Source organism: Mastomys coucha, unplaced genomic scaffold (genome assembly GCF_008632895.1).
Source record: "Mastomys coucha isolate ucsf_1 unplaced genomic scaffold, UCSF_Mcou_1 pScaffold14, whole genome shotgun sequence".
NCBI classification, from domain to species: Eukaryota; Metazoa; Chordata; class Mammalia; order Rodentia; family Muridae; genus Mastomys; species Mastomys coucha.
This window is the reverse complement of record NW_022196896.1, coordinates 61514538-61536304: the sequence shown is the minus strand read 5'-3', so window position 1 is coordinate 61536304 and position 21767 is coordinate 61514538. Positions and strand designations below refer to the sequence as shown.

General features: G+C 44.9%; 1 protein-coding gene across 2 annotated transcripts; it reads right to left on the bottom strand.

Annotated features, from left to right (window-relative positions):
• Positions 1-306: 306 nt before the first annotated feature.
• On the bottom strand, positions 307-18329 carry Rab23 (RAB23, member RAS oncogene family). 2 transcript variants are annotated; one of them, XM_031367088.1, is made up of 8 exons: positions 18055-18329; positions 16502-16593; positions 14416-14635; positions 13351-13436; positions 6160-6316; positions 3997-4079; positions 2718-2810; positions 307-1802 (listed from the first exon to the last, which is right to left on the bottom strand). In XM_031367088.1, exons 3-8 carry the CDS (start codon positions 14568-14570, stop codon positions 1663-1665), a joined length of 714 nt encoding a protein of 237 aa, XP_031222948.1. In that variant the 5' UTR covers positions 14571-14635; positions 16502-16593; positions 18055-18329; the 3' UTR covers positions 307-1662. The 2 variants fall into 2 exon arrangements, with proteins under 2 accessions (XP_031222948.1, XP_031222949.1); XM_031367089.1 differs by lacking the exon at positions 18055-18329 and adding an exon at positions 17827-18000.
• Between the last annotated feature and the right edge of the window lie 3438 nt (positions 18330-21767).

The window sequence follows — 21767 nt, the reverse complement described above, 5'->3', positions numbered from 1 at the left end:
GACCGCCATGAAGCAAGGGTGCTCAGCATGTGGACCACCATGAAGCAAGGGTGCTCAGCATGTGGACCGCCATGAAGCAAGGGTGCTCAGCATGCGGACTACCATGGGGCAAGGGCGCTCAGCAACCTCGGTGCTCGCAACAGGAATGTGTGCTGGGTAGGATGAGGTGGTACGTCAAGGGTAAACTTTAAAAATAAAATTAAAAAAAAAAAGACATGAGAAATACAGGAACTATTTATATATTTTAGTTTTTAAAAAAAGGGAAGAAAAAGGAAAAGAAAAAGAAAAAGGACTTCCTAGCACGTGTTCCAAGAAATATCATTTTTATATACATGAAAACCAGGACTGTGGAAACAGATTATTGATACTTTAAAAATAAAATTACTGATTAAGGATAATGAGTTTTTAATAGAATTCATGACATTATCTCTTTGGCAGGCTCATGTCCTACTCTCAAGTTTTCCATCTTCACTTACATACTGGGTCATTTCTTTACAGATGCTTCCTACCAGCCATTCTTGATAAGGTGCCATGTAAACCAAAGGCCACAGAAAAATTTAAGCAGTAATGGTAAAATGCTGTACTAAGAATGTAAACAAAAGGATGCCATAGAGTCGCAGGGCTTCAGAAAATCTGTGATCAGGACTAAAGACCATCACTCTGCAAAGATGGTTCCCTTCATCCTTGAAGTTCAGAGTTTGGTCTCATGTCAGCAGCCAGAAGCTAGTGTGCACACACTCCACGGGTCTTCTGGGGTTTTCTGAGTGGCTGCAGGCTGCTGTGTGTACCAGGCACAAGCTAACCACATAACAGCACATGCTCACTGTGCTTACAGTAGCCATGGAGAAGATTCTGGGAGAATCCTGTGAGGGACAGGCCCTAGCATTCAGATGTTTACATCCCCTCACCTCACTGTTGGAGAGGAAACTGCTTTTATAAGATGTCATAAATACAAATTCTAACAGGAAAGTACTGGAAAAATTAGGGTAGTGTTTGGCACACGGTATACTTGCGTCCAAGTTCCTTCTGTAAAGTATGCCCCGAAATCTCATGTGAGACTAGAAACATACACAATGGTTGTACGAGCGAACTAATTAGAATCTGCATCCCCTTTCCCAGGGCATAGGCCTTCTGCCCAAGCCAGGTGTCTGCATGCACACCCCCACAGTGCACACTTCACCAATATTGCACGAGTACCTGTGACAACACACACACCGGGGCAGTCTGACAAAGTCCAGGTTTCTCCTTCTGTATGTTCTTTAAGCATTCAGACTGGACATTCCAGAAGAGCTCGACGACAACAAGAATGCTTGCCACCTCTCCTTGGTCCGTCAGGGTAAAATGGTTACCGGTGTAGTTAGTCATGTTGTTTTTGTTTTCAGCATTTAAAATTCAGCAAAACCTGTTTTTGACATTTCCTCTGGTGTCCCTTCAAAAACAGGAGAAGCTTCGTCTAAGGTAAGAACTAGGGTGAGTCCACAGGGCAGTAAGTTTCCAGCAGAGGCTCCATCTACATTCTGAGAAGCGCGGCAGAGCAACATTACAATGTCAGCTTTCAGAGCAAGGTGCGAGGCCCGCCGACACACCCGGGAGGGACACACCCCGCACACATTGCGTTGTTAACTGCACGGTGCAATTCAGCTTTATCCTCCCTAAAACAGTTTAGGGTATACTACAGCTGCTGAAAGGATTTCTGGTTTTCTTGGTCCTTTGTTTGTTAGGTCTAAGGTTGATGACATCTCCACCATTAAGGGAATTTGAATTCTGGCCCAAGTGACTTCCAACGGATGCGTTAAAGACACCTGTATAAACGGGGGAAAGCACAGTGACTGATCCACCTCCAAGTCACCTGTCGTGTGTCAATCATTTATTAGTAAAGCGAGACAGAGCATCCAGGCCCTCAGTTGTTTTCGTTTCTTACTGTACTAGAACAGAAACATCCTAAGCATGCAGGTCAGCATCCTATAACCCACTGATGCTATAACTGACTGCTAACCATCTCCACTAACTGCATCCTGAGGCTAAAACACCATTAACCAAATTGGCCGACAGGTAGAGTGACCAGAGGGCGAGAGAGGAAGCTATTATATCTGCACCTTGACATGTGTTGTACACATAACAGAACTGCTAACTCATGAACTGCCGAGCATCAAGATACACAAAACTGCCATAGGTACCATCAAGGAAACAGACTCCAAGGCTAGTCGCTGCCCATGGGAAGTTGCAGTCTACCAGATGCTATACAGTATACCATATGACAGTACAGCACCTTGGTTCGGCTTCTGGAGGCAAGGTCTTTGTGTGTAGCTTAGTCTCATCTTGCTGTCACCATGCCCAACCAAGACATACCATGTTCAACACCTGTGAGAGACCACAGACCACTGGATGGTTCAAAGGCAGATCTAACTGCACAGCTCCTAAGAAAGGAAGGCATGCGTACAGAAGGTGGGGAGTGCACGCCTAACTGTGCCCACCTCGTGTGTCCAGCGAGCCTCTGAGGCCAGGATAGCATCGAACAACATCACTGCTGTGTGGAGTGAAAATTCAGAAGTAACAAATCCCTTTTTAAGAAGAGAGCTGATGTTCACTGAGCTCAGTAACAGATTTAACCCAGGTTTCTTAAAGAAATGAGCCTGTTACACATTTTAAAAAGTATGTACAGCAACAGTAAATGGAGGGCCAGGTCAACACACGGGCTGGAGTTCTCATGCACTTACCAATTTTGTTACTACTTGAATGTGTCTGTTCTGGATCTTCGGTTATTTGTTGTTTGAGTTTTTGTAGGTGTTTCTCAGCCAAATATTTAAAAACTAGAAAACACACAGTCAGTATGACTATGCAAGTAAGTCTATTGTCAGATTGCAATATTTATACTTACTACATTAATTTTAAATTACATTAGATTGAAAGAATACGATTTAGTTAAAATTTAACTTTTAGGAATGATTTGAGCAGTCCCTGAGAATTACAGTGATGCAGTCACTGAGGTGCCCAGCAGAGAGAGCGAGTGCACCGTACCCCCGGGTCTGCTGTCTGAGAAGCCGGATCATGCTGAACACAGGGCCACACTACTCTGACTCAGCCTTTTGCTTTGGAGACAAGGCCCAGGCTGGCCTGAACTCCTGCCTGCACTTCCTAAGTGCTAGGACTATGCACGCACCCACTACACCCTGCTTCAACTAGTTCAGTCTTGAAAGACACATTCACTTTCTTCAGTTGAAGAGAAGTGTACAGAATAAAGACCCTAATGACAATCCAACTGCAATCGAAACATGAAGATTCTAGGATGAGGAAACCCTCAACATTGTCTTCAAACTATTTCCTTTGTTTCTGTCTTCTTCACAGGGTCTCTCTGTGTGTAGCCCTGGATGTCCTAGAACTCACTCTGTAGCCCAGGTTGGCCTCAGACTCAAAGATCCATCTGCCTCTGCCTCCCAAGTGCCAGGATTAAAGGTGTGTGACACCACCTTCCAGTTAACTTTACTTTCTTAAAGTAGAAAACAGTGAAGAAATGTCACTGCCTGGTGGAATTTCTACTATGGTACAATAATAAAACAATTTGGTAACTTCTAAAAGTTATGCATGAAGAATATGTAGAATATATATATATATATATATATATATATATATATATATATACACACATATATATATATGTGTGTGTGTATATACACATGCATACAGTATGTCTTTCAGTCAGTTATCTAGGCTGCAGGGTTGAACACCTGCTGGTGCCTTGCTGGACCACAGCTTAGGTTTAAGAGCTATAAAAATAAAGGCTGCCAAAGAGGAGTCCACTATAATATCTGGAGAGGAAGTGGCAAATAACAATGAATATTACTGACTCATTAGGGACCCCCGGAACAGAACACCTTTAAAATGAATATGATGTGGCAAGAAGAACATTTTTTTTCTCAGATTGTTTTGAAATCTAATTTCTAAGCACAACGGAAGTAACATTTAAAAAACAGCCCAACCTTCTGTGGCAGAACTTACCTTCATTCACGTTCAGATCCTCCTTCACCGACGTCCTGTAGAATCTCAGCTTTAGCCTTTTGGCCAGTCCCTCGGCTTCCTCACTGCACAGCAATCAAAAACAAAGCCAGGAAAGGTGCTGCTGAGAGGTTCTCCTAAGTCACCTTTCTACGTATCTCAGTAACACCGGAGGGTAAAGTGGGGGTGGAAGAGTCATGGGAGGTGGGGAGGTAAAGTGGGGGTGGAGAGGTACTGGTGGGGGGGGAGGGTGAAGGGGTAATAGAGGGTGTGGGGATAATATAGGTGGCAGATGGAGGGATGCAATGTGTTTTCTGAAGAAGCTTGATGTTGCTCCCCCTTAACTAAAATGGAAAGAAAGCTGAGTGGTCAGCACTTGAGCACGAGTTTCCTCTGAATTGTCCTTGTGGGATAACTACCAATCATTTACAACAGTTGTGAACAAAATGCATAACCAGAAGTCACAAAACAATTATACATTACTTTTCTCTAGAGAATATCTTTTCTTTCTTTTTTTTTTTTTCGAGACAGGGTTTCTCTGTGTAGCCCCAACTGTCCTGGAACTCACTCTAGACCAGGCTGGCCTTGAACTCAGAAATCCGCCTGCCTCTGCCTCCCAAGTGCTGGGATTAAAGGTATGCACCACCACTGCCCAGCTAGAAAATATCTTAAATTGGGTCTGGGGCCATAGCTCAGTTGGTAGAGTGCCTGTATGACGTCACAGATAGACAAAAGGATCAAAGTTTCAAGTCATCCTCAGTTACAAGAACTGGAAGCCACTCTGGAATACATGAGATCATGCTGAGAAGCTATTTATCTTCAACAGCACTTGAATCTAGTACACTGTAAATTCCTCTTCCCGCCAAAAGCCAAAGTAAGCACATCAGTGGCCACGGTGGTGACAGATTTTTATTTTTATGAGGACTATATAGATTCATGGGACTGTAGGTGACTCCCTGTGACCCCCAGACTCCTGATTTGCATTCCCTGGGTAGCTCTCCCAACCCTAACGTCAAGGCTGGCCTGTGTCCAGTAAGAGACTTCGGAGAGGTCATCAAAGTCATTATGGTTCCTCTCAAGGAAATGACTGCCATTTTATAAGAATATAAGAACATCAAGTAGCCCTAAAGAAGGCCGCCTCCAAGTGAGTGAGCAGCCTCAGAGCAGACCCTCCCCTGGGTGAGCAGGACAGGAATACAGGCCCAGCATGTACGAGGCCAAGGCTGAACCGGTCTGAGTTCACCTGGATAGGGAATGAGCACGTGCCCAGCCTGGGCCAGAGCCAGACACACACTCTCAACAGGTAAAGCCAGAAAGAGTAAGAGAAAGAAAAGGTAAAAATAAAGCAAGTGTGTAAAAGCTAACAAACTATTATTAACAAGGAAGTGAATATGTATAGATAAAAATCTGGGTGATTAACTGATAAAAAGATTTGAGGGAATATAGAGATGGCCCCACGGTTAAAAAAGACAGCTTGCTGCACAGCCATGCAGACTGCTAGGTCAGATCCAAGTACCTGGCTAAGGAGTGGGGTGTGGCCTCACACACACCTCAAAGGCCACGGCTGCTGGGGTATGGAGACGGGAGGGTCACGGGGGCTTGCTAACTACAAGCCATGTTGGTTTGGGGATGTTTTTTTAAAGGCTAGCAGTGTTCTCCATGTTGATGGAGAAACCCTGCTTCAAATAACATCCTCCCCCTCCCTCCGGTCTCTCATGCACACTTAATTTTCGAAATTGAGCTAACAGTTCTGAGAATACAGAACTTGTTTAATGCCACCACCCAGAGATCTACTTACTATAAACATTAAAACACCTAGAGAAGCTCTGCCCTCTTCCTTCCCTTTTTTAATTAATTTTTTAAAAAATTGGCCCTTCCTATGTAGTAGCCCAGGCTAGACCGGAACTTGAGCAGCCCTATCTCAGCCTCTGGAGTGCAGGGATCTAGTTGTGTACCATGGGATAGGAGAAGCACATCATCCCCACCTACAGTCCCTTGTGGCAGCAGATTTTTATGTTTACCACAAAAAGAATTCCAGGACAAGTCAGTATGAACAATGCTTTAATACAGATGTAAGCAAGGGGAGTAGAGGACAGACTGAAGGCCACGAAGAGCAGGAAAGAGGGATGGGATGGAGGGTGGGCAAAAAATGACAAGACATCTTACTTTTTGATACACGAATCATCCAGCAGATCGATCTTGTTCTGTACAAGCGCGGTTGGTATATCTCCAACTTCCGCTACTACTTTTTCTCTCCAGCTGGAAATTGCTTCAAAAGATTCCCTGTCTGTGGTAGAAAACACTAGCACACAAGCCTGGGCTCCTGCAAGATCACAAAAGGAAACTGTCAGCAGACTGGCAAAGCGACTGTGCGCAGCACACGGACAAAGACAACTTCCACTTAGGACGGTTTCCACTGCACCACTACTGAACACACATTTTCACGATCTCCTTAGACTTCAGTCAGTGGACTTTCAAATTAAAAAGCTCAGGCTGTTATGAAGAACAAGCAGACCAAGTGTCAAAGTTAACTCAAACTGAACACAGTATAGTTAAACATTACAAAAACGGCTTAATTCCAACCTAAAGGCAGAATGGACAGTAAGTAAGTAGGGATAGCAGGCCTTTGCTGAACTCACAGTGAGATTTTTAGTCTGCTTATAGCACAGATCTCAGGAAAACTCAGTGTTTGAGAAACAAAGGACCAAGGAAAGCCCAGCCTCTCTCCAATTATTAGGTAGGTGACAGCATGGGCAGAGACCAAGGGAATGTCAGGACAGATGTAATGTTGATGCAACAGCTGAGGTGACCTGGAAGTAACTAAGCAACTTGAGGACACTGGCCAGGCAGACACTGGGATAGGCCAGCCCCTGCCTGTGTACCCTTCCCTGTGGGATAGCTGCAGAGACCCATTTTGTGCTGGTCACCAACTGGACACCACCTCCAGCAGTTTCCGATTTTTGTGTCTAAGGGATTTTGTTTTTGTGTCTTCTTGTTTCTGCAGGGCCTTGGGTTTCTTAGGGCATTCCCAAGAGGATCTGGTAAATCCTTGAGCCTCCCTAGGCAGCTCTACAGGGTTCTTTAAAGGGACTGGACCCAAGTTCCCTACGATGATAATTAGCTTCTCTATTCAATACAGTAGTATCCTCAAGCTGTTGAAAGCTCCCCCTTCCCTAGCACCCTCCCCTTTCCACTTTTTCCTAGGACTGCCCCCACCCCCAAATAAATCAGTGACGCTGGAGGTGAGGCTCAAGGAGAGACTTGTACCTTTCAAGGGCAATTAACTTAATAAAAACTTTCTATTGAGCCAGAGACATCAATCACAGTGTTTACTCTCATTGGCAATAGCTCCTCTGCTAGGGGCCCCTGCCCCATCTAGGCTGGAGTCTTAACTGGCTTGATGTAGTGCAGGTCTTGGGCGGATAAGCAGAGTACCAGGGCCATGCATACCATGCCCAGAAGTCACTATCACAGCTCTCTTCCCATTCCACCTGCCCTTAAATGCTCTCCACCCCTGGTGGTGTCTCCTGCACTGATGGGAGCTGGGTTACACAGTTGATTCATCCACAGCTGAGCACCCCATGACCTCACCACTCTGCCCATGTATGAATGTCTATATTACCCACCACCCACTGGAAACAAGCAGCTTCTCACTACAGTTGAGAAGAACCGAAACCTGTGCATATAAGCACAAACCATTAGAAGGCGGCTTACAGCTTACTAGCACACTATTTAACAAGGCAGCAGGAGGTTCCCCACCAGGGACCTAAGATCTCAGTCATGGGCTTCTGACTATGTTTGCAACATCAGGCATGCCAGCTCCATACTCAGTCAGGAGGAAGTTGCCCACTCCATACCTGTCCTACACTGGTATACTATGCCAGTGAGCACATATGACCAGGCATGTCTGTTTGTTGTTTGGCACCATAAGAGTCCAATGCTAAATGAGACCGTTGATGTCTTCTCTCCCCCAAGAGCCTGCACAGTGCCTCTCAGCCCTACGAGAGCTAGCTATCTGGGAGTTCCCGGTCAGCAGAAGTTGATTCCTCTATGTCTTTTATGCAGAGTGAATTCTAACCATTGGACGTGGCAGAAACAGTGAGAAACAGCAACAGCCTGAGTTGTGCCTGGTACCTCTGGGGCTTCCCTGACCAACGCCTTATGGGAGGCAGTTTGTGTCGTGTCTGAGATCTTCATTATTAAAGTCCCCTGAGGGGTTAGAGGATAAAGTGATGCTTTAAATCCTGCATTATGGAAAAGCTGGAAGATCCAGTCACTTTGAAGACAGTACGAGCCGCACAGATCAACTTTTAAGACCTATTATGAGCAGGGTGTATGTGTGTGGGGGGGAGGCTGCCCAGATTATGATCTTGTAATTAAAACAGTTAAGTTTCCTGACAAAGAGACTAGCTCCCTCCATCTAGGGACAAGGTTACTTGTAAAAAGCCTGGAAATTTCAAAACTAAAAGAAACTCAAGTTGATGCTCTCCCAAAATGGACAACAAGGCCTTGAGAGATCTTGAAAGAAAACACCAGGCTGGAATAGGGCTGCTGTGTGGGAATCCAGAGTTTTTCCTTTTCTCTTAGTAATACCTTGGGAGAAATAGAGATAATTATTAACCAAGAGGAAGCAAAGGCGCTGCTGGGAGGTACTGTCTGCTTTAAATCCCACCATGTTAAAAAAGCTCTGCTCCTCAGAGTAAAGGTAAGATTCAAATGGTAGGTGTTTCTAACCGCTCCGTAGCTGCCTCCAAGACAAACCCTGTTGAATTTCAACTGGAGCAACCGCAGGTGCCAACTCTTTTACTGCTGATCTGTGTCCCTGACAACTGTCAGGATGCCACTTTTTAGAAACACAAAATGCTCATCGCTCCTTTCCCTAAAAGCAAAAGATGATTTTAAGCTTGGGAGACACTGGCCCCCATGGTCTCCACACCACCTATGAAAAAGCCAGAAGATCTTTATAAGAGGAAGCTGACAGCCTTCTTTCACAAGTACCACGGAATCATGGACAAATCCTCAGCAGACACAAGTAAATAAGCTCAGCTGCCATGGTTGACCCCTGACCTAATATAAAGGACATACTTTGAGGGAAGACAGCCCTACTGGGAATCAAGCCCCTCACAGAGGAATTCTGAGTGAAGGGCTGATAACCCATGCACAGCCCTTACAGCTCCCCAGTATACCAAGGGAGCCAAGGGGAAGGTTGTGGAGGTCTGTGTAGGCATAGGAGCTCCAATCCACAGCCAAGTCATCCCTCACCAACCATCAGCCAGCCGTACCTAATGCCCTCACCTTGTTATCTAACCTTTCTGAGAGCAGCCTGCTCTATAGTGTCTCTTTTAGTGTCCCTGTTTAATCAAGCAGCCAGTATTGGTTTGCCTTTGCATTCGAGAATCAGCAGAATTCATGGGTTGCAGACCACAGGGATACAGGTATGTCCCATATATTTTTCTTAAATCCTTAAATCTGATTTACAGTTTTCTCTCATAAGTCTGCTCAGATGCAGTAAGTCAATGACCTACCTGCACGTTATGACAGCAACTGGCTAACACAGGTCATAAAGCATCAAAAGACAAAATGTAATTTTGCCAACAGGAAGATGTACAACTGGGTTATATCATAATTTCTTTGGGATTCCTCTGAGGAATTTGAATTGTATTTCTGCTACTGTAGAAATTTTTCTACCCCTAAAACAAAAGCAAAACAAGACCCAGAAAATTACAGGGTTCCTAGGACTAACTACTCACTAATTGTTCAACCCTGTGTAAACTTAAAACAAGAACAATGATACCACACAGCTAGACCAGAAGAAAGAGGCAGCGAGTGAGGAAGGACCACCAAGTACTGCACTAGGGTACCCAAACTGTAACCCCCCCCAATCCTTTCATGAGACACAAGATGCACTGGGGTGACTCAAGATCACGGGAAGACACAACCCCTTGCTGTGATAGTAGGCAGTCAGAGCCAGTAGCTAGAATACATGGCCTGCTAGAGGGCCATCTCTGTCGCTGCTGCTCTACTAAATGCAGCTAGGAAGACATACACACATACACACACACACACACACACACAGACACACACAGACATGCTCCTCATCACACAGAACTGCTGCGAAATTGACATTACATCCAGGATTACTAAGTTCCCTAATATTTTTAAGATTTATTTTTATGTGTATTTATGCCTGTCTGCACGCATGCCTGTATGCATGTATGTATGTTATGCAGGCATGTATGTACACACACTATATGGACATGGCTGCCCTTGAAGAAGTGAGTGTCAGATACTCTGGGACTGGACGATGGTAGTTGTGAGCTGATGCTGTAACTGCTAAGCCACTCCTCCCGGCCCTGAGGTGCTTAGCTTCCTAGGAAATACTTGTGCTCTCGTCTGCAGACATTTGCTAGTGCACTGCACCTCTCTCTAGCCTCTGCCTTGGTCCCTGTATCAGATAAACAAGGAGAAACAGGGCTACACAAATAGATGATACAGATCTTTATCCTAAGACATCTACTAGAAACATCAATTAGAAAAACTGAATTATTTTATTTATGAGATGAACAAGAACATTTTCTGCCAGGATATTTAATTTTTTCCATCCTTGATATAAACTGAGAGTTTATATCTCAGTTTATATATATCACAACTCCTTGCCTGTGATTAAATCTGCTCTAATGGCTAAACTCGTAGCCTTAAGCAGAACATGCCGATGACCAGAAGACAGTTAAATGTTTATCCATCTGTGGTAGCACACCTGGAATGGTTCATGACACGCCTCAGAAACAGGACTTCTGACTGCCTCTGGCCAGCATATTTAAAATAGCCAACGAATCTCAATTACTAGATCCCAACCATTTGCCCAAATAGGCCATTCTGTAACAAATGACAGTGAAGTGATCCTCGGTGGGTAAAGCGCGAAAGGGCTTCAGTGTATGAAACCACGCACAGGAGAGAATCCACCCAGATGACCACACTATTCCTGAACTCCTCCTTCAGACTCAACAGGTGGCACCACGCTAAGAGGGGCATCGAGCAACAGAGGGGCTGCAGCCTCAACGCTGGGTCACCTGTGGTGAGGTGCAACTGGCAGGTCTGACAGCCACTTACTGCCCACCTGCTCTTCTGGAATACATGGCTGCTGATTCGCTGGACACAGCGACCTCCTGGCGTAAACAGTATTTTTGGAAGCCCACCCCAACAATAGCTCACAATATATTCAAGACAGTCTATCTGTCCCAGACACAATGTTGTATGACACTTCATGGGACACAGCACATCATGTGTTTTCCAGATGACCCTTTGATGCCTATCGATTAGACATTATCCAAATGCTTCCAGCACAAGAATACAAATGTGTCTTAGAACAAATCTGCATGCTTGCCCATCTGGGTGATGCTTTCTTTGCTAGAAGCCACTGCTTACTGGTAGGAAAAAGTGGTTATACGGAATTACTCCTCAGGGATTCCTGAAGAACTGCATAGTGATTCTGGAACTCACTCTACTGACAAGTAGTTAAGGCTATCTGGAAAATCTGGCCTCTTCTACTGGCCGGACTGGCAGACTGAACACGCAGTGCCATAAACACCAACTGCAAAGGCAACGCTTTCTCCTTGCCCTGGCTGAAATCTCTCTTGTTGGTTCTCTTTTGGAGATAATCACTGAGCATCCTACAAAAGGGCACGGACAACTGAATGAGCCGCCTCTGCTGAAGGGAGACCTTAGACATGACTGTAGTGGACTTACAGGACCAATAATTAAAAACTCGTAATTGGTTACAAAATGCTTCCTCCATGACCTCCAAGGAGGTAAAAATGCTGAATGAACTAAAATGTCAACCGTTAGAGAAGAAACCGCATCAAGGACTCCCTTCTGGTCCAGAGAGGACCCTGTCAGGCATCTTAACTGCCTCCCGTGCCACAGCACAAGCTCAGAGTCCTATGTCCACCTCAAACACGCAGCACTCCTCCTGACATCACATCCGGACCCCAGAAGGGTTGGGTGACCCTCACTGTCTACTGCACCATCAAATAAGGGCCAACGATAGGGCTTAAAACCCTATCCTGAAGACTTGAATGATGTTTGTCCTCTGTAGCCATGTTTCAGGTGTGTCTGCTTCTTACCCAGGCCTCCCATCTTACTTGAACCAAGTCTTTATTCTTGAAAAGATTCAAATTTCTCATTGCCCCTAGGAAAGGATTTTTAATTCAGTGTAACTTGGACTTAAAAAAAAAAATTCCAGGGCTGGAGAGATGGCTTAGCGGTTAAGAGGACTGACTATTTTTCTAGAGGTCCTGAGTTCAATTCCCAGCAACCACATGGAGGCTCAAAACCATTTGTAATGGAATCCATTGCTCTCTTCTGGTATGTCTGAAGACAGCTAGAGTGTACCCATATAAATAAAATAAATAAATCTTAAAAAAAAATTCAGGAAGAGCCCTATTGTAAATTTTCTACTTATGAGAGTTCCTTTTTATATTCCTCCTGTATTTTAGAGCTTCAACCTCTATAGCCAAGACACTGAAATAAATTCTCTCCACTTTTTAAATTTAACTATTTGCATTGCTATCAATACTAGAATAAGATAACACCAAATTCCTAGATATAGTACTTGCTCTGCTGAGCCTACCCATGTCCCCGTCACAGCATAACGTGTGCTTTCTACTGCAGCATAACCTGTCCGATGAATGTTTGCCCAGTAAATGTGGCCTGAATACCTCATCGTATTGTACTTAACAAAACCTACCAATCATGTGATCTCTGATCCATAGGAATTAACTTGGCCTCAAGTTCCAGACGACATTTCTAGAATCTACATGGTGGCTCATAACCCATGGTACTCCAGTTGCAGGGCACCCTCGACTCCCTCTTCTGGCTTTCAGGAGCACTGCATACACATAGTACATATACAGACATGCAGGCAAACATCTGAACACATAAAATAAAAAATCAATTTGAAACAAAAAAGAGGAGAAAAGATGGGGAACTCTTGTAAAGGAAAGTGACATATTACAAGAATGGTCTAAAAGCACCAGACAACTTTCCAGGGCTGACTCAAAGACAGAGGTGGGAACTAGTGCTTCCCTGAGCCCAGCACAGACGTCAACAACGTCAACAAAGACGGAATCTCTAAGGCAGCTATAGGAAAATGGCCAAAGTTCTTAATGCTCTGAGTCCCTGCCCGACTTCCCTCTGCAATGGAGACTGTGACCTCAACGCTGTAAGATGAAACGAGCCCTCTCTTCCTAAACTTACTTTGGTCATGGTAGTTTATCAGGCCAAGAGAAACCCTACATTAAGACACCAAAAAGAGCAGTGTTTCTTTATCTAGCCAGAAGAAAAGCTTTCCTATTTTACCTCGATAGTAGGCCTTTGTGATTGCATCAAATTCCTCTTGACCTGCAGTGTCCCATAACATCAGCCTCACGTCTTCGTCATTAACTCTGAAACAACAGATGAGTTTATTCCACACAAAATGAAAAGATTTATGTACATGTTTATTTTCAAATCAAAAGTCTGAAAGCTCTGTTGTTGATTCTCAGAGTGAAATGGTTTTGAATGACAGAGACTTTCCCAGTAGTGAAAGTACAGCTACAACATTACACTCTGCCTGCCTGCTTTTTCTACAATGAGAAGTAGGCATTGGCTCTGAGATCAGCAGAAGTGGGAAAGCTGAATCCCTTGGGTCAGATCATTTCCTCCTCTTACTACACTATTGTAAATGGGTTTGGCGTCCTAAGAATGGGATGAGAACTGGGAAAGCAGCAGCCTGCTTGGTGGACCTCTATATTAAAAAAATAAACAAACAAACAAACAAAACTGTTGTCCTGTAGTTGATTCTCTCTACAGTGGCTACAGTCCCTATCACTGTGTGTTGCTAGAGATCAAACCCAGGACCCTCTGCATTCTAGTCACGTGCTTTACCACTGAGCTACACCCTCTGCTCTCAGATGTTATTCTGAGTATTAGATTAGCAAATACAGTGCTACCCGATTCCTGGGGAATAGGTCAGGCTCCCAAGTGCCAGCATGATGATGCATATCTGCGATCCCAGCCCTGGACCCTGAGGCAGAATAGCCTGAATTTGTGCTATATTATAAGATACTGTCTCAACACAGCCTGAGGCCAGCTTGGGCAACAAAAGCATTGTCTCAAAAATATAAACACAGGGTCGGGGTATGAGCTGAAGCCTGGGAAGGGCAAGCAAGAGGACTGAAGTTAGAGTTATCCTGGTTACAAAGCGCAGTCAAGGCCAATGCGGGCATCGTACAGCCTCTGTTAAAAATCTCAACATAACCGAACACCGCCGTTAACTATACCCAAACCTCTGCCCCTTGCTGCCTGGCATGGATAAATGGCACAGCTGTTTCTATTTCCAGACTTTACAAATCAGAACCAAGGGATAAAGCGCCGGGTACATACTGAATCTGCCGCTCCAAAAAGTCAACACCGATGGTTTTCTTGTAGTCTTTGGTGAAAATGCCTTTGCAGTAGCGCTGGATCATGCTTGACTTTCCCACCGCCCCGTTCCCCACCACCACCATCTTGATGGCCACTTCCATATCTTCCTCCAACATTTTTGAAACAGGAACGGTTTCTGCACCAGCTCTAACTCCAGGAGATCAGACCGTCTCCTTCAAATCTATAATTTAAAACAAAATTGTTTTTAATCAAGAAACAATAACATAGCATTGCAATAAGCTGTAAGACTGAGGCTCCTGGCCCATCTTCTCCCTTGTTAACCTTTGAAAGGTAAAAGATTTATACCTACAATTCTCTCTGTCATGGAGACAAAGTCATGTCATTGGGGCTGAAGAACTAAATTTATTACTTAGCCTCTCCAGGATTCAGTTTCATGGCAATAATATCCCTCTGACAGGGTTGCTGTCCAAGGATATACTACAAACATTAGCAATGTGTAAGTTACACATGCAAACATTCATTTTACAGAACAGAGTGAATCCCACACTGTATAGCAACAAATGCATTGATACAAAGCCTGAGAAAACTGCTTTTCAACCTTAGAGATACTTTCTTCTAAGCACTCAAAGAAAGGTTTTGTGTAATAATATACAGTCATGTATCACACTGAGCTCTTGGTTAACTGTTTCTTTTTTTTAAAAAAATTATTTTATGTATATGAGTACACTGTAGCTGTTTTCAGACACACCAGAAAAGAGCATTGGATTCCATTACAGATGGTTGTGAACCACCATGTGGTTGCTGGGAATTGAACTCAGGACTTCTAAGAAGAGCAGCCAGCGCCCTTAACCACGGAGCCATCTTTCCAGTCCTTGGTTAACTGTTTTAGTGTGCACATTACAATGAACGCTGCACAAATTATCTAATGCAACAAATTCTTTGAGACCAGTCATATTTTATCAGACAATCAAGGTAATAGAATATGCATGTTTTATACTAAAAAGGATAGAAAGTCAATTTCCTCGTTCTTAAAATGACCAGCCCACTTGGCTATTCTAGATCCAGTAAAATTCCATTTGCTGGAACCCATCACTACACAGATTGAAACGCAAGAACTCTAAGCCTTCAGAGTTGCCCCAAGCATTTCAGAAACTTGCATGGTCCTAAGAATCTTCTAGAAGCACTTGTTAAAGTGGGTCTCCTCAGAAGATCTAACCATCCATGATCAGAAACTTCAGAGCAGTAGCCTCGAATCTAGTTTTAAAGAGAAGTACAAGCTGGGCGTGGTGGAATCCCAGCCCTCAAAAGGCTGAGGAAGGAGGATCACCACAAGTTTCAAGTCTGCCTGGTCTACAATGAGATCGTGTATACAAACCAAATGAGATAAGCCAAGAAGCATCAAAGGGTGAGGCTTAGCTTTCTGTTCAGAAAGATGCCTACGCTGCCACCTTTGGGATGTACCACGCGGTGCACACTTGCCTAAGAGGTACACTGGCAGGCAGGACAACTAGACTGAGGAGTGGGGCTCCCCTTTGCCCTGGGCTCTCTACCAGAGCAGCTACAGGCTGGAGCTTCTTCCTCGAAACCCTCTTTTCACAGGGGTCAAAGGGCACTGCAGTCTGAAGGCTCTTCAGTGGTCACAGGAACGTCCCCATAAGCCTCTTGTGCTGCTAATTCCATCTTGGCATTTGCTTCTTTAACAGTCCAAATGGACACTGTCCCCTATGGGATTTTATATTCACGTAAATGTTAGAACCATGCGCCTATGCAGGAGACTCTGGACTGTAGCTATTGCTGCAATCCAGGAGAAGTTCAAAGACCTTGGATCCCGTGCTCAGAGAATATGATTTCAACGTTCTAGGATGAAACCAAGGCTTCAACTACCAGCCTCTTACTACCCTGAAGCTCAGGAGCAAATCTAAGTCTAGCAGGTGTGGTGGAGAATGCTGTTATTCCGGGCTTCACACGGAGCACTGAGGGGGGAGAACAACTGGGAGCTCCAGACCAGCGTGGGCTACACAGAAAAATATCATCTCAGAAAACCACAAAACAAAACAAAACAAAAATACAAATCTACATTCCTTACCAAGACCCGATGGTGTTCATGCAGCTTATGTTTCACACTGGCTCAGTTTTGGGAAGTTGATTTCCTTTTCTCTATCTAAATAATTCTTCACCCTAGAAGTAAAGTTCAAAAAATAATAATGACAGTAACAAAATAAGCCATTTTCCCCAGCCCTATAACAACTCCATTCGTAATCACATAAAACTGAAAACTACCCAAATGCCCTTCAGTGGGTGGATAATATAATTGGATGTGTTGGCACATCTACCTAATTAAATACTTAGCGATAAAAGGGGGCAGCGGGGTAGGATGGGGATTATCCATGAAGGAAACTGTGGGAACAGACAATGTGGCTTAATTGGTACATTGTTTGCCTAGCTCCACAAGGCCCTGGACGCCATGCCTAGCAGCGCACACACACCTAGCATGACAGCACATGTCTGTCATCCTAGCACTTAGGAGGTGGAAGCAGAAGAATAAGGTCATGATTATCCTCTGATTATCCTTGCTACTGAAGCAAGTCTGAGGCTAGTATGGATCACCTGAGATCTTGTCTCAAAAATATACGAAGAACCACCCCCCCCCAAAAACAACGGGGCTGTATCTTGAATCTCAAAGGTATTAAAATATAATCACTGAAGACAATTATCAACATCTCGAAACTGTTAGGCTCAAATGACATTGTGAAAACATCAGTGATTTCTAGGAATCAGGAATAAGAGGTGAGATACAAAGAGATAACATGAGGTTTTAACAGGTAGGACTGGTTTCCTATCCTGACTGTATCCATGGCTACATGAATCTAAAACTAAAGGAAGCAAAACAAATCTAAAACTCTCCAAATGGTTATTTGTTTTGTTTTGTTCTAATCATATGGAGTTAAAAAAGAAAAAATTAAACAAAGACATGAAAGCAAATCGTAGCGCCGGGAATTACTGTTAAGATTCTCAGAAACTAGAGTTAAAACACTGCATCCCAGCACTCAGGAAGAAGAGGCAAGAGGATCTCTGTTTGAGGCCAGCCTGTCTACACAAGTTCCCAGCCAGCAAAGACATGACAGTGAGAGCCTATCCCAAATCACACACGCTTTTAAGAAAAAAAAATGTAAAAAATAATTAATGTTCTTAGAAAAGCACAATTGTGGGCACAATGAAAAACTGACAGTGATTATCAATATCATTCCCTCTCGATTTCAAATCCCTTGGCAACCAATGCAGTCTCTCGCGTTGGCCAAGGAAAGGATGGGTCAACTTGCTAAAGAAAGGCTTGCCGGGTTTGTGTTTTTCCGTTCTACAACATCCCGCCCGATACAGAAGGCACCGGGATCGTCCCAGGCGGAGTCGCACATCACTGTGCTCCTCGCGCCGCGCCCGCATCAAGTTCTCCCACTCTCGGGTTCCCGCTCCTGGGAAGCCGCGGCGGCTGGTTGTGCGAGCCGCAGCCGGGGTCTTCGGCGCGGAGCGGTCCCCACGAGGACGCGGGAGCAGAGCGCCGCCCGCAGCCGCTGTCCCCGCCCACAGCGACATCCCGGCGGCACCGCAGCCCGGAACCGAGGCCGCGCAGGCCGCACTCACCTCAGCCCGCAGCCCGGAACCCTCAGTACGGAGCCCGCAACCCGGAACGCACAACCCGCAGCACCGAGCCCGGAACGCACAACCCGCAGCACCGAGCCCGGCTCCTTCCCGCGGACGCCTCGCATTCGCTCCGCTCTTTCAGAACGATTATGAGTCCCTAGCGAACTTTATTAGTATCCGGGTTCACCGAGCCACTCGTCGCCGACGCCGGCGGGGATGGAGGGCGCGCCGGACTCCCGCCCGCCGCGCTGAGGAGCATGCGCCACCTCGTCTGCGCATGCTCGGCCCCGGCCCCGCCCTGTGCTGGCAGGGAAGGCGCGGGCTGGGTTTGCATAGCCTCAGGCCTTGGTACCCAAGGAAACCAAGGTGAGCAGGATGTGCAAACCTACTGAAGGCCTCCTTGTTTCCCTACACAGATCAAGCATCCAGGGGCCTCAGAAGTCTGTCACCACCTGAGACGCACGTGGTAGCGTTGCAGTGATGGATTGTGAAAAAAAAAAATTGTTGAGTGAAGACAATTTGTTTGAAGGGTATGACTGGACAAAATAGAACGTGATGGTTGACAACTCAGAGAACCAACCCACAAATTAAAAAAGGTCCTTCAAAAAAAAACAAGCTCGTTTCAAACTCTGTGTGGTAGCACATGTATGTGATCCTAGTATTTGGAAAGATGGTGGCATGAAGACCAGGAATTCAAGGCCAGCCTGAACTAAAATAGACCCTGTCTCAAAATACATGAACGTCTTCAGTTGTTTCTATATACATCAAAATAAAACAGGAAAGGGTGATATAAAATACCAAGTGTTGACAAGAATGCGAATTAACTGAATTTGATTGTGTGCTGGACAATTTGTTACACTTGTGCACCCTATGATCTACCGGTTCCTTGGTCACACAGCTGATAGGAACTGTCCTTATGATATACAAGCAAACAGATGTCAGAACACCCATAGCTGCATCTGTCCTAATAGTCTCCAAATGGAAATAACTCGAAAGACCATCAACAAACTAATACCTCTTTGTTGTGTAATGAAACCACTACACAGCAATGTAAAAGGAGACTCCGAGGCTGTAGGTGACAACACACAAAATGATAGAAGCTTACAGTTAAGCATAAAGTGCTAGACATAAAAGCACACGGCATGTTAAGCCCATTGTTTTCTACTTCCTTTTTGGTTTGGGGTTTGTTTTTGGTTTTTGTTTTGTTTTGTTTATGTTTGGTTTGATTTTTGTTTTTTGTTTTTTTGAAGCAAGGTCTGGCTATTTATCCAAGACTGGCCAAAAAGTGCTAAGGCTAAATTTCAACTCACTGTCCTCCTGTCAACCTCTTCAGTGCTGAAGTTACAAGGCTGTGTCATCATGCCAAGTATTCAGTTAGTTCACTTCTGCTGTTAACTCAAAACTCTTAGCACTGAAAGGTCACTGAATGGAGCTGGAGCGATGGCTTCCAGAGGTCCTGAGTTCAATTCCCAGCAACCACATGGTCACTCACAACCATCTATAATGGGACCTGATATCCTCTTCTGGTGTACCTGGAGACAGTGACAGTGTACTCATATACATAAAATAAATATGGGCAGCACCATTCCCTGGCTGGGCTATAAAAATAGAGAAGGGAATAGCACAGTATGTAGCATTTTCTGCTCTACGTCCCAGGTCCCAGATGGTGGATGCACTGCACCAGCTGCTTCAAGCTTCTGCCTTTGATTTTGCCACCATGATGGGCCATAACCTTTAACTGTGAGCCAAAGGTATACCTCATCTCCCTTAAGTTGTTCTTGCCCCAGTATTTTATCACAGCAACAGGAAAAGAGACTGAGACAGTATTGTGGGACATTGCTAGGGGAAGATTTTGTCCACTGTGTATTTCAGATGCTGATGAATGGACCCGGACATATGATTGCAGTCTGGATGTTGGCATGGTCAAGGATCTCCTGTCTCAATGTTGGGTATAGATTGTTTTCCATCACCTCTGATTGGTTAATAAAGAGCTGATCAGACAGTAGCTGGGGAAGAGAAGAGAAGAGAATAGGGCAGGATTTCTGATCCTAGTCAGGAGAGGGCGAGGGAGAGGAGGAGGGAGAGGGGCAGGAGGAGGGAAAGGGGGAGTAAGAGGGAGAGGGGGAGGAGGGGAGGTAAAGAAGGAACAGGATGAATTGCCATGAGGTTGATATGACAGAGCAGCCATCCCTGAGGACACACATGGACCAGAGTGAGCCAGGGCAAGACTCAGATGGAAAGTAATAGGCCATATGGGTGGGAAGGAGACTAGGAGTATAGCCAGGTTAGAGTAGCTCAGAATCTACCAGTGATTGCATCTTAATAATAAAAATACCAGGTCTCTTATTTGGGAACAAGGGGAGTGTAGGAAAAAACCCACCAAATTACATTTACAGGCCATGGTGACATACTCATGTAATCCTAACTCTCAGGAAGCAGAGGCAGGGGGATTGCCTCACCTTTGAAGCCAACCTGATCTTGGTCTACATAACAACTTCCAGACCAGCAGGACTAGGTCTCAAAAAGTAAAATAGTAAAGAGGTAAGTAAATAATGAAAGAAAACGATAGCATCGCATGCCCTAGAGTGGTGAGAGGCTTTCCACAAAGGAGTCTTGAAGTTTTTGCTTAAGTGTAATAATAATAGATTATATATGATTTTGGTGGCACCAGCATTGTATTGCTTAAGCAATTTAAAGGAGTACGTTAAATGCTGGCTGGGTTCTTCGGTTTTGGCTTTGTTGAGTTTTTGTAAATGCCATCACAGGGTAAGTTCGGGGGTGCACTGGACAAGATTACAGGCTGATGAGACAATAACAGGTCAAAGGGGTCCAAGAAATGCCTACTATACCAGGATCACAAGTGTGACAAACAGTGATCCTTACTTCATGATAAGGGCCCTGGAGACACATAGTAACAAAAGTGAGAGTTTATGTTACAAATTTGCAAACCTGGGTGTTAGCCTAGAATGGCCAGTGCATTGCTGGGTGCCAAGAAGGATTTTTGAATGCAAACAGGTAATCCTTCCTCCTGTCCTCTTAGCAAGCAGAAAGGTACACTCTTACAGGTCACCAAGGACTCCTCCCCTTCCATCTGTCTTCAACAAGACCCATGCGTTGATTTCCTGTCTCACATCTTACTCATTTTAAAGCCTCTGAGGCTCCTATCATTGCCAGCAAGCTTGGCTATCAGTAAGATTCTACCCCACACTCCTAGTTCAGGCTGGGGTGGAGGTAATTTAGCAGGGTTTGGGGTGGACAGGGAGGGGTCGAGTGTTCAATGTTCATTGGAACTGGAGCTAAGCTGACTCAAGGCCACTTGGAAACAAACCCTCAGATTTTATTTTACACAAAGATATTACAACATGTTTTTACTGTAAAGAAAGCTTGTAATTTTATTTAAGGAATTGTGGCTGATTCTGAGGCAGTCAAGGTGAGGGAGCCCTTTCTTGTCCCATGTCGCCTTAATTTGCCCCCCCCTTTTTTTTTTTTATCTTGCTTCGATTTCTTCTTATAATATTTTGTGTGGTATATCTTTCAGGGCCCATCTGTGGTTCCACATCCTCCTCTTCCCCCCCCCCCGCCCCCAGGGTGTCCAGACACTACTGCACAAGGGGCTGGAAGGATGAATCAGTGTCCGGTACCGTTGGAGTTCTGCAGGAACCAGGTCCGCCTGGGAGTGGATGACACAGAGGAGAAGTGGCTGGGAGAAGACC

Coding starts and splice junctions, on each gene's coding strand:
- Rab23 (XM_031367088.1), bottom strand. CDS start 14,570: ATGTTGGAGGAAGATATGGAAGTGGCCATCAAGATGGTGGTGGTGGGG. Junction 2,811..3,996: donor GGATCTGAACGTGAATGAAG/GTAAGTTCTGCC, acceptor TGTGTTTTCTAG/TTTTTAAATATTTGGCTGAG. Junction 1,803..2,717: donor TTCAAGTAGTAACAAAATTG/GTAAGTGCATGA, acceptor CCGTTTATACAG/GTGTCTTTAACGCATCCGTT.